Source organism: Cupressus sempervirens, chromosome 2 (genome assembly GCF_028749045.1).
Source record: "Cupressus sempervirens isolate cs-2001-9-10 chromosome 2, ASM2874904v1, whole genome shotgun sequence".
NCBI classification, from domain to species: Eukaryota; Viridiplantae; Streptophyta; class Pinopsida; order Cupressales; family Cupressaceae; genus Cupressus; species Cupressus sempervirens.
In genome coordinates, this window is record NC_143119.1 from 426993021 (window position 1) to 427016248 (window position 23228).

The 23228-nt window shown below is 34.6% G+C and overlaps 1 protein-coding gene across 5 annotated transcripts in view; it reads right to left on the reverse strand.

Annotated features, from left to right (window-relative positions):
* The window catches only part of LOC149572910 (uncharacterized), a 101510-nt gene that overhangs the window by 39448 nt on the left and 38834 nt on the right, over positions 1–23228 (reverse strand). For all 5 annotated transcript variants that reach the window (XM_089814017.1, XM_089814018.1, XM_089814019.1 and 2 more), the window contains one exon: positions 18669–18774. In XM_089814017.1, the coding sequence (XP_089670143.1) occupies positions 18669–18774 (106 nt within the window). The remainder of the gene's footprint in view (positions 1–18668; positions 18775–23228) is intronic.

The following is a 23228-nucleotide window of genomic DNA, read 5'->3' on the forward strand; positions in this document are numbered from 1 at the left end:
AACTACCAAGTGAATTTTTAGGTATTCCATTATTATCTAGAACATTGAAGGCATCACTTTGGAAAGGTCTTATAGATAGGTGTATAGGCAAGTTGGAAGGTTGGAAAAGTAAATGGCTTACTTTAGTGAGAAGGATTTTAATGCTAAACATTATTGCTAGCTTGCTTATGGCACCCAAATTTGAAATTTTAAAATTGAGCCTAAGGGAAGAATTTGCTCACTGTTCCCAATATTTATATTAGTTCTCATTGACAATCTCTTTGTAAAGTAGCATCTTGTAAAAGAAAATCATGTAGTTGAACCCTTAGACCATTCAACCAAGTGAACTGGGTTCAAAGTTCAAGTTCGAAAGCATAGTTCAGGAGTTTAGGAGTTCAAAGTTCAAGGATGCAGATCCACGTTTAAAGTTCAGAATTTGAAGGTGCAAAGCTCAATTTCAACAATTCAGGGATATGAACTTAATTCTTTGGATGTAAAAATATATATCTTCTTTTTGGTGAGCACACAATTTCTGCCACAGGGAGAACTATATATTCTAACCCTATTCTTAATGACAAATATATTCAATACATAATGAAACTCCTCAGACCCTATTGTTATACTCCCAAGTTTTGTATTGAATATACTTTGCCTTAATATCAACTCAAAGGGTTTAATTTCTTTTATGATTTACATTTTTACAAGAAAGACATGTTTTCTTTGTATGTTGAATGAAACCTGTGGAACATGACAATAATCATTGAGGTGTACACTAGATTCATATTAAAAACTAAAGAAAATGTGCATTGCGATGAGATTTAAAACAAAGGCCCACGCCATTCAAAAGGTTATTGTGACTCAAACATAGGAAATGGTTTGATTATAAGGAGATAACAGGCATATGCAAACAAGACTTAGGCAACCAACTCATTGAAATGGAGTAAATTCCCAGGGTTCCCATGCAATTTTGGAAAAGGTAAAGTGGTTCTATTTCCATGGCCCCTATGAAGGTAATAAAAGACCCAATACATCTTAGCCACTGACAAAATGTTGAGACATGATAGTTAGGAATGTTGCCCCATAGGATACAATTGCACATAGTGAAAAGTAAAATGATCTTGTACACCAATATGAATGCCAAAAGTATCAATTCATTATTGAGTTGCAAAAGCCTCTAACCCATGACAAGGACAGTGTTTGCCTCACGTGGTCCACGATGCAAAAGAAAATACAACATATTGTAAATCATTCTCAAGAATTGGCTATTTGTCAACATCACGTCCAAAATCCAAAGGCTCAAGTTCTTGCAAGCTTTTCCTATAATCATAGCACCAAAGAGACCAATTGCACATTGTTTAACAAAATGTTGGTCTAACCATGATAGACATTCGACCATGTTCATTGCAAACAAAGTCATTCGCAAATGTTTGTCGCCACATTTCCAAAAGGCCTTTTAGATCTCAAGGGAAAATCAACTCCAATTCTAGTTTCACTTGTAAGTAAAAACTCATCCATGCTGGATGGCCTCAATAATGTTAGTACCAAAATGGATGAAGCTAAGGCAAGATTATATGAATTAATAATTGTTTAAAAGATTGCTTCCGTTAATGGAGAAACTCCATGATACTTCATTTAAATGAAGGTCGTCAACAAAGAATAGAAGGGCATCGATGGCATAGGATGTGTTGTTGTCAAAATGCCAACAAGTGAGGATGGGCACTTTATCAATCCATCAAGCCAAATGCAGAAATACCATCAAGCTCCCACCAAGTCGATTAAAAACTTTGCACATGTCAGATTGGTATATGATGATTGATATTTAACCAAATTCTCCACCCTTGTTTAACTTCAATGTTATGACTGACAGCGGATATGTCGGACATGAAAGATGGCTGCAAGTTGTTTGATAAAATGCATCAATACAAAGGGTTGACTATGGAGGGTAAGTTGACATTATGGCTCGATGTCTATTCTAGCTGTTGGGTGGATATTTTGCAACCGACAGTTTTGGGTAAAAATTCAGTCGCAAAATAGGATGACCAGCCACAGCGTGTGAGACAAAGTCTCTCCTACCTTAAAGGGAAGGCTCCCCCTTCTCACTGTTCCTTGGATCAACTCAAGGTAAGCAAGAAATTGAGAGATTTATAAATTGGTTGTTACTATTATCCTTTCTTCTTAACTTTCAAAAAAGGATCCACTTATTCGTAAGGCGAATAATGGGCAAGGTGAATCTCTAATTACACTTCTATCATGAGCTGGAAACAGTGATACCGATAAATTTTAACTAACTCAAAGGCTAGCCAAAACATACTAGTTTGGCTCTAAGTCCTATTGTATTTCTATATGGTAAAAGTTTTACAATTAGGGCACAAAGACTCCTAAAAGTAAGAACAATCTAACTATTTTGTGAATTAAGATGAAAATACAAACCACAAACAAAGCTTCTAGCTATGGATTTTCACAATTGTTCCTGGTCAAAGCTCGGGCTTCAATTGTTTCTTAACTCTCTATGCTCTTTTATTGAACACACAATAATAACATGAATCAAGACAATAGGCACAAATTATAGTCAAAGCTTCTAATTTGTTCTATCACAATTGCTTCCAGTCAAAGCTTCGAATCCAATTGCTTCTTTTATTCACTTTTCTCCCAAATTCGTACTACACAATCAAAATTATGCTTGTACAAATGTGGCAGAGCTTTCTTGCATACAACAAAAGATAATTTTTACAATGATGGGGCACTCCTTTATATAGACAAAGAAGTTGAGAAAAAGGGGGAGGCAAAAGTGGGAGCAACTCAACCAACTTTGACCAAGTCTAACTACAGAAACTAAAGGGTTACATGCAACTGCACATGCAACTCACATTGCATCTTTTACATACACATGTAACTCGCATTACATGTAATTACACTTTTTCATGTAATGCATCTTCTCCAACTACAAACATGAAAGAAGAAGAAAAAAGACGGAAAAGAAAAGAACAATTCTGAAAGGCCTTGTACTTGACGATGCAATCCTAGATGATAACAGGATTAGGAGTTCTTGTACCTTGTACTGCTGCATTCATGTTGATAACCACAGTGTTGTGTCTTTCGACAACCTCTAGCTCTCTTTGATGAATTGTCCATTATCATGTGGAGATTTGATGTGATCCATCTTTTCTCACTCAAGTTGTCATGAATTCTCCTTTGTAGATAAGCACAAACTGGAGTCTTTGACACTTTGAAAACCTTCTTGACGATGTTCGGATGTACACTCAGAACAACTTTCCATCAACACCTTTAACTCACTTTTTTTTTTTTCTTTGAAGTAAAGTGCTTGGCGCATGAGAATGCATGTAAATGAAAATTGTTGATTTTCAAAAAGTGACTTGGGCTTTCAAGATGTCATTGCACAAAAAATGGATTACATGTAAATGCAATATGTAACGGAAGGTGGAGGGTGAAAATGAGATGCAAGTGTGAGTGAAAGATACGCTTTACATGCATATGCGGATGAAGGCTAAGATGGAAAGCATGGAAAAATACGGAAACATGTATTTGCTCATGGAAGTGTGAAATGCATAAGGAGAGGAGAAAATGACATCTTTTTGACTTTTCAAAAAGTGACTTTTAGTCAAAATTGGACCTTTTAGATGCAATTCCACGTAAGATATTTCGTGTAATCGTGTCGTGCGAATGGAAGCGAAAAATGAGATGGATGAAAACGGAAGTGAAAAATGGGATTACATGCATATGCGGATGGCGAATGGGATGAAAAACATGTAATCACATTTCATTGAGTGAGAGATGAAGTGTTGTGACATGGAAATGGAAAGTGGAGTGAAGACATGATAATGCTTTCGCATGTAGTGAAGGAAAAACAAGTTTTTGAGAAAAAACTTGCAACTTCTCCAAATGGAGAAAAACCGGCAACAAGCACACAAAAACCAAAACAAAAAAAAAAAAACATACCTTTGAAAACAACTCAAAACATGCCAACATGCAATGCACTCCAAAGATGAAATTTGAATTTGGAACTTGGGGAAGAACCAAAAATATCAAAATGAAGGAAAACTTCATATTCAAAGGAAAAATGCACTTTCTAAAGCAAAGATTCTTACAAATGGCATTCATTCAACGATTTCATGCATAAAATTAGCAAGGATAAGCATGAATTAAAATGTAAGAAAGAAGAGGTCCACTTACATGATGAATATGTGCCAAAAATGAAGGAAAATATGCTCTAAAATAACAAGTTTTATAGTCTTAAGACCAATTCTCCCTTAAATCCGGATTTTCAAACAACCTTTTGAATTTTTCCGCACTTGCATGTAATGGACATTCAATGGTCGGATTTGACATGAAAGTGTCAAATAAATGGTCTCCAAAAACAATATCATGCATTTAAAACTCAAAAACAATCCCTCTTGATCAAAGGTATGGGCTGGAAATGCATTTTTTGAGTTTTTTGAACAAAAATATGACTTTTTTATTCAAAAATCTGGGCCGTTTTTGCAAAAACGTGACTGAAAAATGCATATTTTAAAATCATTTTTGACTTGTGAATGCAAAAACGACTTCTCCAAATGGATATACATGGATCAAAATGCAAAAAAGTGGCTTCAAAACACATAAAAGTGGATTAAAACTCCAATTTTCGGGCATTTTAAGCAAAAACGTGATTCTCCAAGCAAAAATGATTTGGTGTTTTAACACCAAAATAATGATCACAATGTAATGGAATCAACAAATAAGGTCAAAACGATTTGATTCCAAGCAAAAACATGTTCCAAATTTGAAGATTTATGGAGTTTTTTGCAAAATTGTGCCCTAGCTTGAGAGTTTTGAACACATTTTTGGGTGCAATATACTGATTTTTGATGAGAGCAAAATGATCACCTCTCCAAAACGTTTTGAATGCAACTGATTTCATCCAAATCCATGGAGAAAATTAAAAGTTATGATCAAAATAGGAGGTTTTTGGAGCAAGAACATGTTTTCTTCACATAATAGGACATTTTTATGTTCATTACATATTTTAAAACATGTAGGAAGACAAAAGAGGACCTTTTAGAGTCCAATGCATGTTTTAAAATATGTCTTGAGATATAATCTCACTTTTTGAAGCCCATTACATATTTTAAAATGTATAAGACTCTTAAAATCTCACTTTTTGGAGTCACATATTTTATAAACATATCTCACCTTTTTCATGCACAAGCATGAAAACTCAACTTTTCATGTCATTGCATTAAAAAGGTCCACTTTTACAAGCATTTGATGTAATGGCATGAAAAAGTCTTCAAAATGAGTTTTCATATGCATTAGCATGAAAAGTTTCCACTTTTCATAATTTTTTACATGCATATGCACATAAAATGTCCACTTTTAGACTTTTAAGTTATGCATTTCACTTATTTTTATAAAAATGTCAACAATATGGATCAAAAATAATATTTATGCATTATATTAATCAATATAAGTCATAAACATTAAGTTAAAATGACATTTATATAAGTATTTGATTTAAAAATCAAAAATTTAAAAAGTAACTATATAGTTCTATAGTCACTTTAAGTGAAAAATTAAAAAGTAACTCAACTTAAAATTATAACATAAAGTGCACTATAGTCACTTTAAGTTATAAATTTAAATGAAGAGTAACTTCAAAACATAACAAAAAGTGAGTAAAATGTTATATTTTCAAAAAGTGAATGTCAAAATGAAAATATAACATCATTTTTTTAATTCGTGCTATTGCACCTAAAATGTCCACTTTTGAGGCACTAAAATGACCACATTTTTTGACTGACAATTCTGATTGACCTCTAGGTTAGACCGAATCGAAGGGGAAAACGAAAGGCATGACATGAGCAAATTCAAAGGACCAAAAACAAGCAAACACAAACTCAAAAGCAAAGAACGGATTGTGAAGGCTTCAAAAATCAAGCAAAGGCTCGACAAAAAGCAAAACAAAAAAGACTTGACGAAGGCCTTCAGTAAAACAATTTAATATTCGAATTGAAATGGATCAATCAATCAACATTAAGCAATTGAATATCAAATTCAAGCTCAGAGAGACACGAAACTAGCTTGGAAAAGTTTCGTGTTGTTACCAACATTTTGTGGTGACAAAATGCAAGACAACACTAGCAACAGCGATGGGCACGACCGATTTTACAAGGGTACATTTCCAAACTAGTCGATCGATGTCTTTGTGCAAGATTACTAATTGGGGATGGCAACTAATATTGTATATTACCAAGGAATATACTAACCAAAAGTACAATGGACGTGATGACTATCTTGCAAGCATCAACACAGTTAACATGGCTTTGAATTGTCTCAACAATAATCATTGTGCTTGAAATTCAGCTCTTATAAACAAGAAGCCAAAGTTTACAAATGCAGACATACATAGTTATTCCAAATGGGAATCCACACTCATTCCAAGCAATTTATCAAAGCATTGTGTATAGTCAACACCATCAATTCTTTTGACATGGCATGTAGGGGGAAGCACCCAAAGTGGTGTTATTTCCAAATGATCCATTAGTAACTCTCAAGCATGCACGCTTAGCCAACTTACAGGTTAAGATGATCTAGCAGATAAAGATCCAAGTGGCAAAAACCCCGTGTAGATCAACTTGTCTTTGCATAATACAGGGCAATTTAAATAAATTGTGGCCTGATGTCAAAAAAATATGGATGACATATGATAGGTTTAATTAAAACATCATATGATAATCCATAAGGTATCAAAACAATGTTTGATCCCCATAACCCAACATTATGTGGGTATTCTTAAAATTTTCTAATAACTTTGAAGAGCATCTGATTTGCAAGAAATAGTTTTAAATTTTAATAACTGAAAAGAGACTTATTGGGAAAAAGGGAGATAAATATTCAACACAAAGACAAAAGAAGGGTTCTTCTTTCCCAAAAGTCAGTAGGCTACAAGCAGAGAGACTTAATTTGCCAATTCCAAAAATTGTAACAAGGAGAAAATAGAAGTGATATTTGTTTTTACAGTCTCATTTTGTGCAGGGGTAAATGAAATCTGTAGGTTTTCTTTATTAGATGTTTGAAATAAAGAGATGCATTTTCAGATCTATTCGTTTGGATAATGTATTCCTCTGATCAAAAACAATCATTGGTTGATTTTGAAGAGCACACAATTATACTGGGCGGGGGGATGGGGTGTGAATCAGTATAATAACAAATTTGCCAATTTATAACTTTTTATCCAAATAACTGTTTGTGTTCGAATCAACAATTATGCACATAACACAAGGACTTATGTGGAAACCCAATGCGAGAGAAAACCACAACAAATAAATGCTTTCTTATATAAACTGTTTGTTTACAAATTGGTTTGTAGGCTGCAACCTACTAGAGGCTACAACCTCTATGTTTATGAGCACCGACTCACTGGAAGCTCCAACTCCCTCTGTTATCTTCATGAGCACCGACCCATTGGAATTAAACTTCTTTTCCACCATACCAGCATTGCTTTGCTCAACTGATGATGGAAACTTTTATGCACACTTCTTCTCTTGTATCTTTGTATGAATACTTTTACTTTAAGTCAACCTTCTGATACTTATTCCCAACTTATATATATATATATATATATATATCAGATTATTAATCTGATTTTATATTTTTCCTTTTAATACTTCTATTGCTTCATTTTTCTTCAAGGTAAATATACATGTCCTAGATTCAAAACTTCTGAATAAGTTTCTTCTTTTGTAACACTGACACTCATTTCATTCCCCTTATTTTCCTCTTATTCCTTTAATTGTCACTGACTTCTTATCCATCAGAACGTTTTTTTCAAATGATATATTTATATTTTTTTAAAGCAAATAGGGTGTCTTTAAATGAATGAGTATGACTTTTCATTTCTGTAATTATTACCATTTCATAACCTGATCCTTTATTAATGTCATCCTTTTGGTTTATGAATTGAATTATTTAATATATCAAACTTTGTTAGACTCGATATATCCAACCTTAATATATATTAACTGAATGAGCCGCTGACCACCTCAATTTGTTCATCATTTTGAACTCTGTCTTGACTGGCTTCTTTATCTCTGGATATCGGCAACCTTTAATGTTCCATTTTCTTTTCACGAAGTTAAACATTTCATTGCCATCTTATTAATATTTTATTTTTGTTACAGATGACTCAAAAGCTTTGATTGCCCCTCTGTAATTTAATAATTGTCTCTGCATATTTGGTAATCACTACATCCATTTACATGGTGACATCTTCCTTTTTACAAACAACGATTTCCTCTAAATTGTCGCTGCTTTGGATAGTCTATAATCTGACCTTGTGTGTTGCTCCACTGAATAGTTTTCCCTCTGTAGCATATTGATTTATTTGCTTGTTCATTATCATGCCTCAAAAAATTTGCCATGAACATCATTGCTGGTTGTCCACACTTGATGTATTCAAATATATATTTTCAATCTTCAGGCGACAGCACCTCCTGTTTTCTTTAACTGGCTGGGTAGACAATTTGAAATTTCAAATGGACACGTCATATTATTATGGAATATGCGATATGAACTTTCCATATTGTGACATTGAATCACATGATGACTGGGCGTAGTATTTTGTAATGTTTATCTGGCTTATAAGGTCAATAAGCTATAAGTTATCAAACCAATCTCTAATGCTGTAATCACACAGCCTTTCCTTGATTGCTTATGTGGACATATATACGATTTGGAACTTCTTATTACTGATGTCTCTCTGTTCCTTCATCATGGCATTCATTTGTCTTTTATCCTGCTCATTACAATGTTCACTATTTGATAAAATACTCTTTAATCACTGGATGATCACCATCATTGTTTTTGTTTATATATTTATTTCCTAATAAATTCATTACCATCAACTCTTGTCCTTCATAATTTCTTATTTTTGTTCTGTTCCCTGCAAGCTCTTTCTTGTCCTCCAATCAAGTGTTAACATTATCATAGCCATTATATGTCTCACTGAAAATGATAGTTCATGTGGTTGCTCTACTTCAATATTTTCGTATTTGCTGAAAATCTCAGTATTTTGTTTGAATGTGGCTTGGCTTTATATATTATCGTTGCTTTTATGCATTTTTCAATATCACAATACATATGAAGAAATTGTTTCATCTTTCAAAGTCCCTTGTGTAGAAAGGATTACTGGCATGTATTTTTCTCTCACTATATTTAATATTAATGCCCTCACTTCTGTTGTCATAAACGCTTGCAAGCCTTATCTGCCAAAACTTCATGAACTTGTCTGTGTACAGTTCATTGTTAGGACAGAGATTTATTATTATCATTATTTACATTCATTGGACCTTAGCATTATCTTCATATTCATGGTCATTGTTTGAACCTTATTGTTCATTTGATTGCTTGACTTTAAGTTTATCGGGCTCTTCTTATTTCTTTCTCTATATGCTGACTTGGAAGTGACTTAGCATAAGACATGAACTTGCTCTTTGTCTTGTTTCATTTTAATATTTAAACAATCTCTTCCATACACTCATATTCCTTTTAAATCAATTTTATATTCATACCTCTCTATGACATGTATGTTCCTTTGACATTGATGTTGCTTCTAGTTTTGTTCATCCTTTGACATCAATGACAATATTTCCATCAAATTCAATCGTGTTTAAAATATTCTTCTATTGAGAAAGAGTGTTTGTGTGTTTCATAAACTCTATAGGGTTTATTGAGTTATATGTTTAAACAGAATATCATCTTCTTTTCGCTTCTCTGTTTTAGGGAGATTAGATGAGTGATCTATTGGTCAATCATTTGTTTCTTCCTTAGTTTATAAATCTGATAATCGCATTCATTCCATGTTGCTGGGTGGATGTTAGTGTGCCTTCGTGTCTTCTAGTTAAAGACATATCCAGTTATTTAGTTCATTGCAAATCCAAAGAAGGGAGTTGTACCTTCATATCAAAATTCAGAGAGCACTTGCACATAACCATTGCAAGTGACTAAACTGTTAGTTTGGTTTATCTTTTGATTTTGGGCATTTAAGGGTCGTCTGTGAAGGCATTTTCAAGAGGATAAATCTATTAACTAACAATTTTTGGTGACTCTACTGGGGAAGCAGAAACAAAAGAACAGTGTTTTCTTTCCTCACTGATGATTAATATCTCTGTATAAAGAGATTGGCGACTCTGTGTTTTGATTCGCAGAATTTTTTAATTAAAGAGCTCCATTATATCTTAGGGCTTTGGTTGCAACACAATTGTAAGGAACTCGCATTTGGCATTTTGCCTTGTCTCAATACTCATCTCTGCCCAAGGGATTAAGAGAATGCCTCCCTAAGTTTGTTTGAGATAAAACACATGATCTTGATGACTACATTAGAGCAGTTATTGTCACCTGTGGGATTCTCGGTGTGCAAGAAGAGAACGTCTTTGTCAGTTTGTTTTCTAAAAGCCTTATTCGAAATGTTGCTGATTGGTTTCAGAACTTGCAGGGTGGCTATATTACTTGCCGGAACAATCTGAAGGTAAGATTCCTTGAAAGATTTAAACCCATAGTTGATGTTGGCAAGTTTTTGCTAAATTTCTTTCAAATTCAAATGAAAGAGGATGAACCTATAATGGATTTCATTGATAGGTTCAACATGTGTGCTGGTAAGATTCCTCAAACCTGTCAACCAAATGAAAGTAATCAGTTACGTGTTTTCATTGTTGTGATGCAAATTGAAATTAGATTCCTAATAAAGCATCAAAAGGTACAAAGATTAGAAGATGCACAAAGGGAGGCTATTGGGTTAGATGATGATATGATTCTAAGTGGGGTAAAACATGCAGAAGTCTCACAAATAGAACTTTATCTTTATGAACAGCAATTTTACCCAAAGATGAAGCCTGCACAAAAGAAATCTGCCATAAAGACATCAAAATCAATGTTCCCCATCTCCTATTACCAACACTTTAACGGTTTCCAATGATAAAGATTTTTTAGAATGCCCATCAGTTGAAAATAGCTCTTCTAATATGGCAGGGATTTATCGTTTACATGTTGAGAATGATGATGATTACGTCTCACAATCGGCTGATTTAACAGCTTGCCTTGATACACCTCTTATAGAGATGGGGCTTGACGGTGACAAGTTAAATGAAATTTTATCAATGGCTGTTCCTTTTCCAGATTTGAATCTTTTACATTTGAAGTTTTTTCTGCCATTCCAGCCATTGATGTTAATTAGGAAAGCGTGCTGGATCAGCATGGACAAAAAGGTGTTAATAATAGGGAAAAGGAGGCATCCCTCATCTTATGGGCTGATGGAATATAAAACTTTTCAATTTGATTACACACCATATCAAGAGACATGGTTGCAGCCCAAAGTATACGAGGATCATGAAGACATTCAAAAGGAAGATGAGGAAAACTCATTCATCCCTATGCTATCACATACACGGGCTCAACTAGAGGTATTCCAAGTTGGCTACAAAGATGAGCTACTTCATAGCTCTCCCATGGTGGAGGCATTTTATTTTGAAGATGAACTTGGTGATGCGTTCATTGAAGACATTCTCTGCAAGCCTAACTTCAGATTTTGACAAGAACACTCTTGCAAGGTATCCCCCCAACCTTTCTCCTATCAAAGGCCTAACCTATTTTCCTGAGATGGAAGATATGGGTGTTTCTAATACAAGCCATCTAATCCAAGCTGATGTCAGAATGCTGCAGCCAGAAGTCTATTATGTTGACTGACGTTTTGGACCCATGTTGCTTCAGAAATTTTTACAATACATTATGACTCGGTCTTTTCTCAAAATTGTTGCAGGATGGTTGTTAAGAATAGTGCATCTTGCATATCAGCCACTCTTCTGCACCGGTCTATTCTTCTCCCAACCAGTCAATGATTTTACATGAGTGGTCAAGTGCATCCTTGGAGTTATGGGCTGCTTGCCCTATCCTTTGTAAATAAAAGTTTTGATGTGTATTAGTTGTAACTTGTTGTGGTTTCCTGTTTTGGTTTGTTGGCTCAACCTTGCTTCCCTCCACCCTCTCTACAAGCAGCTCTCTGTTCTATGTGCTACCTTGACTCTATTCCCAATAGCTAGAAACTAGTCCCCTACCAGGGATTTTTTGGATCCTCTATGTCCACTTTTGGTACATGTCCCCAATTAGAGCCAATTGGTGCCTTGCCTATGACTGAATTCAAAATTTTAAAATGAAACAAAGGGAAGAATTTGCTCAATGTTCCCAATATTTATATCAGTTATCATGGACAATCTCTTTGTAATGTGACATCTTGTAAAATAAAAGCATGCAGGTGAACCCTTGAACCAAGTGAACCAAGGTCAAAGTTCAAGTTTGAAAGCATAGTTCACGAGTTCAAAGTTTAGGCATGCAGATTCAGGTTTAAAGTTCAAAATTCAAAGGCGCAAAGCTCAATTTCAACAGTTCAGGGATTAGAATTTAATTCTTTGGATCTAATTATATATATTTTCTTTTTGGCAAGCACAATGCAATTTGTTCCACAAGGAGAACTATATATTCCAACCTTGTTCTTAATGACAGATATATTCAAAACATTATGAAACACCTCAGACCCTATAGTTATACTCCCAAGTTTCTTTTTGAAAATACTTTGCCTTCATATCAACTGGAAGGAATTAGTTTCTTTTACGATTGCATTTTTACAAGAAAGACATGTTATCTTTGTAGATTGAATGAAACCTGTGGAACATGAAAATAAACTTCGATGTCTAATTGGAGAAAGTGTACATAGGATTCATATTAGAAAGTAAAGACAGCATGCTTTACAATGAGATTTAAAACAGAGGCCCACACGATTCAAAAGGTTACTGTGACTCAAACATAGGAAATGGTTTGATTATAAGGAGATTCGGAAGATTCCAAGCATATGTAGACAAGACTTAGACAACCAACTCGTTGAAATGGACTGAATTCCCATGGTTCCTGTGCACTGATTTTGCAAAAAGAATTATATTTCCATGGTCACTATCAAGGTAATCAAAGACCCAATGCATCTTAAGGACTGACAAAATATTGAGACACGATGGTTAGGAATGTCGCCCCATTGGAGACAATTGCACATAATGAAAAGTAAAATGATCTTGTAAACCAATATGAATGACAAAAGTATCAGTTCATTACAGAGGTGCAAAAGGCTCTAGCCCATGACAAGGATAGTGTTCACCACACGTGATCCACGATGCAGAAGAAAAAATAACACATTCTAAATCATTCTCAAGAGTTGGCTATTTGTCAACGTCATGACCAAAATCCAAAGGCTCAAGTTCTTGTGGGCTTTTCCTGTTTTTTTAGCAGCAAAGAGACAAGTCGCAAACTGTTTAACAAAATGTTGGTCTAACCATGATAGACATTTGATTCGCTGCAAACAGAGTACTGTACAAATGTTTACCGCTGCATTTACAAAGAGCCTTTTGGATCTTGAGGGATAATCAACTCCAATTCTGGCTTCACTTGTGAGTAAAGACTCATCTATACTAGATGGCCTTGATAACGTTAGTACCGAAATGGATAAAGCTGAGGCAAGATTATATGAATTAATAATTGTTCAAAAGTTGGCTTCTGGTAATGCAGAAACTCCATGATACTTCACTGAAATGAAGAAGGTCGTCAACAAAGAATAGAAGGGTATCGATGGCATAGGAAGTGTTGCTGCCAAAACGCCAACAAGATGTGAGGATGGACACTTTATCGATCCATCAAGCCAAGTGCTGAAATACCATCGAGCTCCAACCAAGTCGATTGAAAACTTTGCACAAGTCACATTGGTATATGTCAATTGATGTTTAACTAAATTCTCAGCCCCTGTTCAACTTCATTGTTATGAAAGACCGTGGATATGTGGAACATGAAAGATGGCTGCGAGTTGTTTCATAAAATGCATTAATAGAGAGGATCGACTACAGAGAGTAAGCTGACGTTATGGCTCGCTATCCATTTAGCAACAATGATGAGCACGACCGATTTAAAGGAAACATTTCTAAACTAGTTGATCGATGTCTTTGCACAAGATTTTTACTAATTGGGATGGCAATTAATCTTGTATATTACTGAGGTATATACTGACCAGAAGTACAATGGATACATACATGATGACTATCTTGGAGGTATCGACACAATTAACATGGTCTTGGATTGTCTCGGCAATAATCATTGTGCTTGCAATTTGGTTCTTATAAACAAGAAGCCTAAGTTTACAAATGTAGACATACACATTCAGAAGCCAAACATGAGTCCATACTCGTTCCAGGCAATTTATCAAAACATTGTGTACAGTCAACACCATTGATTCTGTTGACAGGGCATGCAGGGGGAAGCACCCAAAGTGGTTTTATTTCCAAATGATCCATTGGTAACTCTCAAGCAAGCACGCTTAGCCAACTTACGGGTTAAGATGATCTGGCAGATAAAGATCCAAGTGGCAGCAATCCCGTACAGATCACCTTGTTTTTGCATAATACAAGGTGTAGTTTAAATAAGCAGTGCCCTCATGTCGATAAAATATGGATGACATAAAACAGGTTTAATTAAAACACCATATGATAATCCATAAGGTATCAAAACAACATTTAATCCCCATAACCAAACATTATGTGGCTAAATTTTCCACTAACTTTGAAGAGCATCTGATTTGCAAGAAACAGTTTTAATAACTGAAAAGAGTATCGGGAAAAATGGAAAATAAATATTCAACAGAAAGTCAAAAGGGTTATTCTTTCCCAGAAATCTGTAGGCTACAGGCAGGGGGACTTAATTTGTTGATTCCAAAAATTGTAATAGTGGAAAAATAGAAAGGATAGTTGTTTTTACGTGATGATTTTGTGCACGGGTAAAGAAGATCTGTAGGTTTTCTTTATTATATGTTTGAAATAAAGAGAAATGCATTTTCAGATCTGTTTGTGTAAATAATGTATTCCTCTCATTGAAAACAATCTGTTGGTTGATTCAATCATGTTTGAAATATTGCCCTGTTCAGAAAGAGTGTTTGTGTGTTTCATAAACTCGGAGGGGTTTATTCAATTATATGTTCAAATGGAATATCATCTTCTTTTTGCTTCTCTGTTTTAGGGAGATTAGGTGGGTGATCTGTTTGTCATTCATTTGTTTCTTCCTTAGTTTATAAATCTGATAATCGCATTCATTCCATGTTGATGGGTGGGCATTAATGTCCCTTTGTGTCTTCTAGTTAAAGACATATCCAGTTATTTAATTCATCGCAAATCCAAAGAAGGGAGTCGTACCCTCACATCAAAATTCAGAAAGCGCTTGGACATAACCATTGCAAGTGACTCAACTGTTAGTTTGGTTTTTCTTCTGATCTGGGCATTTAAGGGTCATGTGTGAAGGCATTTTCGAGGGGACAAATCTGTTAACTAACAACTATCATCTCATCAATGCCCCTTTTCTCTATGATGTGTCTGAAGATTCCAGTGAAACTGATTCAAATTCTAAAACAGAGGATGAGGAAATTCTTTTGGAATGGTAATCAAGATTTGGATAAGATTCCTCTTTTGGCCTAATAAAACATTTGCAAGCCAAAAGAATTGGGTGGTGTTGGACTGCGGAGCTGGAAAATTTTTAATGAGGCAATAGGTGCTAAACTAGTGTGGCATATGTATAAGTTTCTAGAACAAAGATGAGTGAGAATTCTACAAGTTAAGTACTTGGACAGTAATGACAAATTAATAATTTTGACCATCCAAGACCTCCCCAAGGTTCTCCATTATGGAATTTCACTGTTGGTAATAGATTAGTAATTTCTGATCACACCACTTGGCAAATGAGTGATAGAAGAAGACCTAACTACTGAACATACTCATGGGATGGAAAGATGATACTAGCTGAACTTCAAAAAAATTACAAAATAAAGGAATTTTATGAGCAAATATGGAGAGTCAACATTGTTGGTTCCCAAAACTGCAGATTGGAAATCCAAGAGCCTGCCAATTCTCTGACAGGATTCCACAATCAATTTTGGCATATGAACAAGAATCGCCTTGATTCCCCTGCACTCCAGGCTCTAATACACCTAGGCAGGTAAACTTTCTCCTCGAACATGTTTACTTGGTTAAGAGCTTTTCTAAAGCAAATTTAAGCTTTTGAGAGTTCTTCGGTTGGCAAAGTCCTTGAACTCAATTAAAATGAAACTGAATGTTGAGTTTTTGAAATAATGGAATATTTTGTATAATGTTTGTTAATAATGGATTTGATGCTTGTAGGAAGGAATATATAGATTTTCTAACTTTAATAATAGAAAGACCAGTGCCTCTACTCATCCGGGCAATATAGTCAACTTCAGTGAATTTTCACATACAACTTTATAAAGTTCTTATGCACTTGAAATGTCAACAATTTAATAACCAAGATGCGACAGACTAAATATTATGCAATCTTAAATTAGTCCAGATTGAAATTTAACTCCTCTAGTAGGGAGACAAACTGGACACAGATTCGGAAACAACTCCATATTTCACTATATCTATGATGATCACATTTAAGATGCTAAATGACCATGTCCACTTATATTTAAATTGTATACACAATTCAAAAAATGATTATGAAGGACAAATCATCTACAGTTTAATTCTCCATGCCTTTAATAAAAATAAACAAAGGACATTTTACTTTATTATTAAAATAAAATATTTGAATTTACATTATAAAATCATATTTAAGCTCCTTATCCCTCCCGTACAAATGAATATCTGAATACTTCTTCTTTGGGATGTCAATGTGTCCTCTTTTTTCCCTTTTAAAATATTTGTCTCCCTTTATACCCTATTAAAAGACAGGTGTGTCTTTTCAATATGAAAGATTGTATCTTTTAGTAATATTTTAACTTTAACTATAATCACACTTTATTTTTAATCACCCTACTTCCAAAACAATTTTATATTTCTCATCTTTTTTCTTTTTTTTTACCAATACTCCCGACAACACATATAGGAAATATTTGTCGCTTAATATTTGACCACAAATATTAGTATCTCATTCATTTGATTGCCACGGTGCTGGAACCCTATGTTCTGCGATAACTCTTGCGCTTGAAACTACAACTTTTCCTCGCACCATGCCCTCATTCGCTTCCTCAAAAATGAAGCAATACGTGTGTCCAAGCTAGCTTTCGGTTGTGTTGTAGTCGGCTGTTGCTGCTTGCTTAAGATCTTCCAAGCTTACCAAAACCTGAGAGTGGATCCCATCATATGTGCCACATATTATACTGATTCATTATGTAACCTCGCGATTTCATTATTTGAATTTCTTTCTTTCAATCGTACCAAATATCCTTGCTAGTGATAGTCACTTCTGTAGCATATAAACTTTGTGACAGTTTTTGTTGTTATGGTTGCATTCAAAACCTCACTTCTTTGTATTCATAGAACGATAGTTATTATATTCCATGTTCTGTAGATATCATTTTTAGTTCCATCGTCTATAATATTTGAATATATGTTTTATCTCTGCTTCTTTTCCAATGGATTATCTAACATCTGAGCCAAATACTGTCGGATAAAAGAGTGTGAGCTATTAAGCTTGTTGACTGATCATCATAAACTGGCACTACAATGTTACCAATGCCAGAAGGTAGAAATACTCTAGTTGCACCTTTATTTAACAGTTAAAAAGCTGAGTTTACTAACACAGGGGTGTGTTTGTTATTTTTATCTTCATGTACTTGACTGTTATATGTATATATCAACTGTTGTTATAACTTACATCACTTTTAGAATCCTGTCAATAGTCTCTTGGGTCTTTTCATCATCTAGCAAAAATATGCTATATCCATTCATTGTGAGAATGTAGAGGTATATAGAAATACCTTCAAATACTTGGCATTGATTTATAGCTATTTTGCACAAATAAAGACTAGAAATTTTGGCCTCTATCAAACATTAGGGACTTTGTTGATTTCAAAGACTAACTTTGGGGGTAAATGGTGTTGGAAAGATCCAATAGAGTTGAGTACAGAAGAAAATGATGCTAATACTCTGAAAGAAATCTTTACTAATAGACCTTTATCCCTTTCTGAGACTGAAGATGAAATCATTTGGTGTGGTTAGATCAGAGTAGAATATTCAGTGAAAATTGACTATAAAATCCTTGAGAATGAAGCTAAAATGGAAGTGGTTGAGTATTATGTTTTGGAACAAATTATCTATTGAAATTTGAAAGTGGGAGCTTTTACATGGCTAGCTGCTAGGGGAAGGATACTTACTGAGAATAGAGGAAAGAAGAGTGGTTTTGTGGGGCAATTTAAAATGCTACCTTTGTAACAAGGAGGAGACTCTAGACTATCTTCTTCTTAATTGTGATTTCTCCCAAGATGTTGGAAGCATGTCATGAAACCTCTAGGTTGCTATAGTCCCCTTCTTGGAACTTTGAGAGATCTTGCTAATTGTTTGTATTTGACATGAAGAAAAGTCAACATTTTCAAGCATTTGGCAGATCTGTCCTTTCACTATTATATGAGAAATTTGGAAGGAAAGGAACAGGCATAATTTTCAGAAGAGAGTAGATTTAAAAGTTTTCTTGGCACGGATTGAGAGGGTAGTCTCAGAATCTAGTAAATATGAATGAACATCTTTTTTAGTGTTGAAAAAGCAAATGTACTTGTGACTTTTGTCAGGAACAAAAGTCTAACAATATCAATCTCCAGAATATACCTGCCCATGTCACTCCTGATGCAAATAAACTGCCAGTCATGAGAAATTTAATTGCCTTTTCTTTGCATTTTCGCAGAACATTCTCTTCTTCATTTGTCAATTTATTCTGGAGCAAAGATAAAGTGACAATTGTTACTAAGCGAGATATTATGACATTTACACTAAATTCATAAAAAACATGAGTAGTTTAAACAGAAAGGAAAACATGAAGATGTGATGTTGGCAATAAACTGAGTTAATCAAAGGCTTAAAAAAATGACACCAAGTAAGAAGATATATCAAAAACATATGTTTATAAAATTATATTCAATTTACATATGAATGAACAGTAGAGGTCAAATGCAATAAATTGAGCTGCATATTGTATGATATACAGAGTTTATGAAGCAACTGCACAATGCATCTCTGAATAAAAGTATAAAAACATCATCCAAGAGATAGTGAAACCAGTAGCGCAGGAAATACAAAGCTAAAAAAATGAAACCAAATGTATGCGGAATTTAGAAGGCTTAAATAATAGTTAAAAAGAAGAAACTTAAATAATAGTTAAAAAGAAGAAACTTAAATAATAGTTAAAAACGTCATCCAAGAGATCTAGTGAAACCAGTAGCGCAGGAAATACAAAGCTAAAAAAATAAAACCAAATGTATGTGAAAATTTAGAGGGCTTAAATAATAGTTAAAAAGAAGGAAGCCCTAGAATGGTAGTATCCAACAAAGATGGTCAGAACAATCGACTCTATCACCTCCCATAGAAACCAAAACTAGGAAAATTGGTTATGATGTTTGTGTTGCTAGGTGTATGAGGTTTCTGAAGTCTAAGCTACTGGCCAATCTCCCAAGAGCAACCAAGCTAAAAAGCCTCCAGAATTATTAACCAAACTGGACATATGCAAGGATCTAGACCTGAAGATTTCTAAATCTAGTCAACAATGTAGCATCTCACATATAAACCTAGAGAAACCTATAATACTCATAATCTATTAGAGTTCCATTAATGCATGAAAATCCTTAAGCAAGCACAATACCATCCATAGACATTTATAATACAGAGGATATCTGAAATAAAAATGCTCCTCACAATCGAGCTCCTGACAACGAAGCATGCCATTACACGATTCTTTCAAGGTCATGATCTATCTCCTTGAGTAGCCAGTGGATACAACTTAAGGTTAAGCCATCATAAGATAAAAGCTACAACGTACATGCATCTTGATCAGCTCCAAAAAATGTGACTATCCAAAAATGTAAGTAAAAATGTCAATAATGGGGAAGAATTGGTATGTGGTGCTTCTCCTTCTTAATCCACATCAAGTTTGTAATGTCCCCGTTTTTGGCAAGTCTCTGCAATTGCCTTGGTCAGTTCATCATCACGGCCCCTATGAGTTGACAGTGAGCTTTGAGGGTCTCAGTTGTTGACTTGTTATTTTGAGTAAGTCTATTTAAGGTAATTGCCATATTTGTCAGTGCACTTGGTGGCACTGGCAGTTGGTCATCATCTGCATTGGATGGGGCTGTTTATTGGATGAGTTCATATTTATTAATTAGGAGGCTTCATTATAATTAATGCACTTTATCTTATTATAAGTTATAAAATCATGTTGTGAAGTGGAAGCTTTGTTAGTGAAAGGTTTGAAGATGAATCTAAGTTACACAAATGGGATTATAAATATGGGCTCTCATTTGGAAAATTAATCATCCAATTGTCTATTTGTGTTTTCTTTTGTTGCTTTGTGAGGGTTTTTGAGTTTATGATTTTTCGATACCCTTGCTGAGGTATAAGTGTTTGATCTAGAGGTTTGAATTTAAGCTGGTGCTTCGAAATCATTGCTGAGGTATAGTGATTTTGATATACTCTGGATATTTGATCCTCCTTTACTGTGATTGACTGTGGCCGGGAGATATTGTTGTTACTGAGAAACGTATTTACTGGAGAGTTGATATTTGGAGCCCTTTCTTGTTTGGCAATTTGTCATCTGTTTTGGGCACCGTTGTTTAAGGGACTTATATTATACAAGTGTTATGTGCTGTTGGCATTTATTTCACCATGAGAATCTCCATTAATTTGAACCTGAATTTCTTCAAAGTTGATGTCACAATCTCTGCAAATTTTGGTGCATGAAACTCCTCATAGTGGGACACCAATATACTGTTATTGAGCAGCAGTATCTCTGTGAGACGGATCTGCATTTGGGTGATTTTTTATCCAGAAATTCTGGGTGCCTGTGCATCCCATCTGGGCGTCAATTCGTTGCTAGCACACCTCCACCTTGGGTGGCTAGAGTTGGGGAGGCGAACTGGGAGTTAGATGCCTTCAATTTAGGGGTTTCAGCCTGCTATTTACAATTACCACACGTGATTATTTTCTACCATCATCAGCCAGCTTATACTGCTCACGTGGCCTCTTCTAGTAGGCTGTAAACTCTGTCAGCAAAGGGCTGCGAATTCCTTATTGGAGGAAGATGTGAAAAGAGTGGCACATTCAAGTTTTTATCGATCTTGAATAATAAAATGCAAGTTGATGTATATTAAGTTTGATTGCATAAATCCTTTCAGTATTTTGGCTTCACTGTTGTGGCTTATCTATTCATATTTAGCTATATCAAAAAAATCAAAATCATAAATTGAAAGATTACAAAAGGAAAGAATAAAAAAATTTCAAAGAAACAATACTATCATTCAGTTTGAGCAGTGAGAGCCAGTTTGGGCTCATTATAAAGTTTGAGGAATCTCCTTATTATTTCCTTTATTAATGTCTCTCTTGACATGACAAGGAAGACTAATACAAAATTAATTTTGTGGGATTCTCTATGTTAAGATTAAATCATACAAGTAAAGTGAACCATGCATACTAGGTAAACCAAAATCTTGGCATCATAGCAGTACTGAAGCTAAACACAAATACATATAATACCTTGAATGAGTCAGCTATTAACTAAAAAAGAAATAACATTGTGCTTGAAGACATTGGAAAACAACAACAATGTTACCCAGAAACGTGTTTCCGGCAAAATCTGACCCGTCACCATTTCCGGGATGTCCTAGAAACTCGGAAACTTAAACTTCCAGAAACCTTTCCCAAGTTAATGTTTCAGCTTTGATGATTTGTTTGATTTCCATTCTCATGTGAACTCTAAAGTTAAATTATTTAGCTCAAACATTATATGTTAAAGCTCTATAATTCATATGTGTGCTTCATCCATATTTTTATATAAATATTTAAAATTTCTGTATTTCTTATATAGTTGTTCCCACTGTCATCCCCTGCTCCGAAAAAAACAATCCATAGCAGAACCCATTCCCTTGTCCCCTCATCCCAAAAACCTAGGATAACATAGAAAAACAATGAGATTTGTGTGATGAATTATCTTAGAAGGAAGGGGTCAATCAATTTTGTACACAGGTATTACAAATGAGTTGGAACTCCGAGCATTGTAATGATTCAAACTGGTATCCAACATGAGCACATCACTCCTAGAGAATAAGAATCGCATGAATATTGTCACATGATTGCGGGTATGACATATAGCTAATGTGAAAATTTCATATGAAAATAACTTTCTTTGAACATTTTGGGCTACTCTAAGCTCTCAGCCCTGAACTCCTCATTAATTACATAAGGATGGAATCCTAGGAATGTGCAATCTTAATCAAAGATCAGTAAGATTCTAGCCTTAAACAAGAGGGGGCCTCCTCTTCTACACTTTTTGCTCTACTAGGCCATTCAGATATCCCTAAGCTTCAAAATTACACAAATGACTCCAAGACTACCTAGATCCACAAGGAAGATGAGTGCAATAAGCATTTAGAGAACTCAATTGACTATCACTAGCACCCCATTACACTTCTTTATCTTCAAACACAGACAATAACCTCAATATAGAAAAAAATACGTGAACAATATGCAAATCAGAAAATGGAATTTTTTATGCTTTTCAAATGGCAAGTTTCCTAAATTTAGATTCACGTGAAATAAATGAAATGTGCTTAAACAGATTTAAAACTTAGTTAAAATAAAACCCTTATTATGCAAGAAAGAGACAATTCTTGCAAAGACTGATAGATTTCATGTTAACAAGACCAGTGCCAACTCCTGTGGGAAAATTAATAGTGAAGTCATATGCCAACCTAGAAAATTCAAGGTAAAAGCAATTGGACTACTAGATTGGCATAACACATCATCAAATATCTATAAAAATAACATGAACATAACTACCAGTTTAGTTGAAGTTCACATCAAAACCATCTTTACATTATGATTAGCAAAAACACCACAGAAAAGTAGGACTCTTCTAGATGAGAGTTTATCCAAATTTAGCAGTGTATTGATGTGAAAAGACTATAATCCATTATGGGAGCCTTTCCACCAATGTCTATCCCCATAGAATGTATGATCAATCACAATCCAACTCATGATTGCTAAAATAATTCAGAGGTAGTCAACGTTATTCACTTGCAACATTTGCCAACCCAAGCCACTTTACCATTTCAAAGTGGTCTTGGCCCTATTATACTGATAAAAAAAAAGATGACTACTATGACCCTAACAAGTCAACTTGCT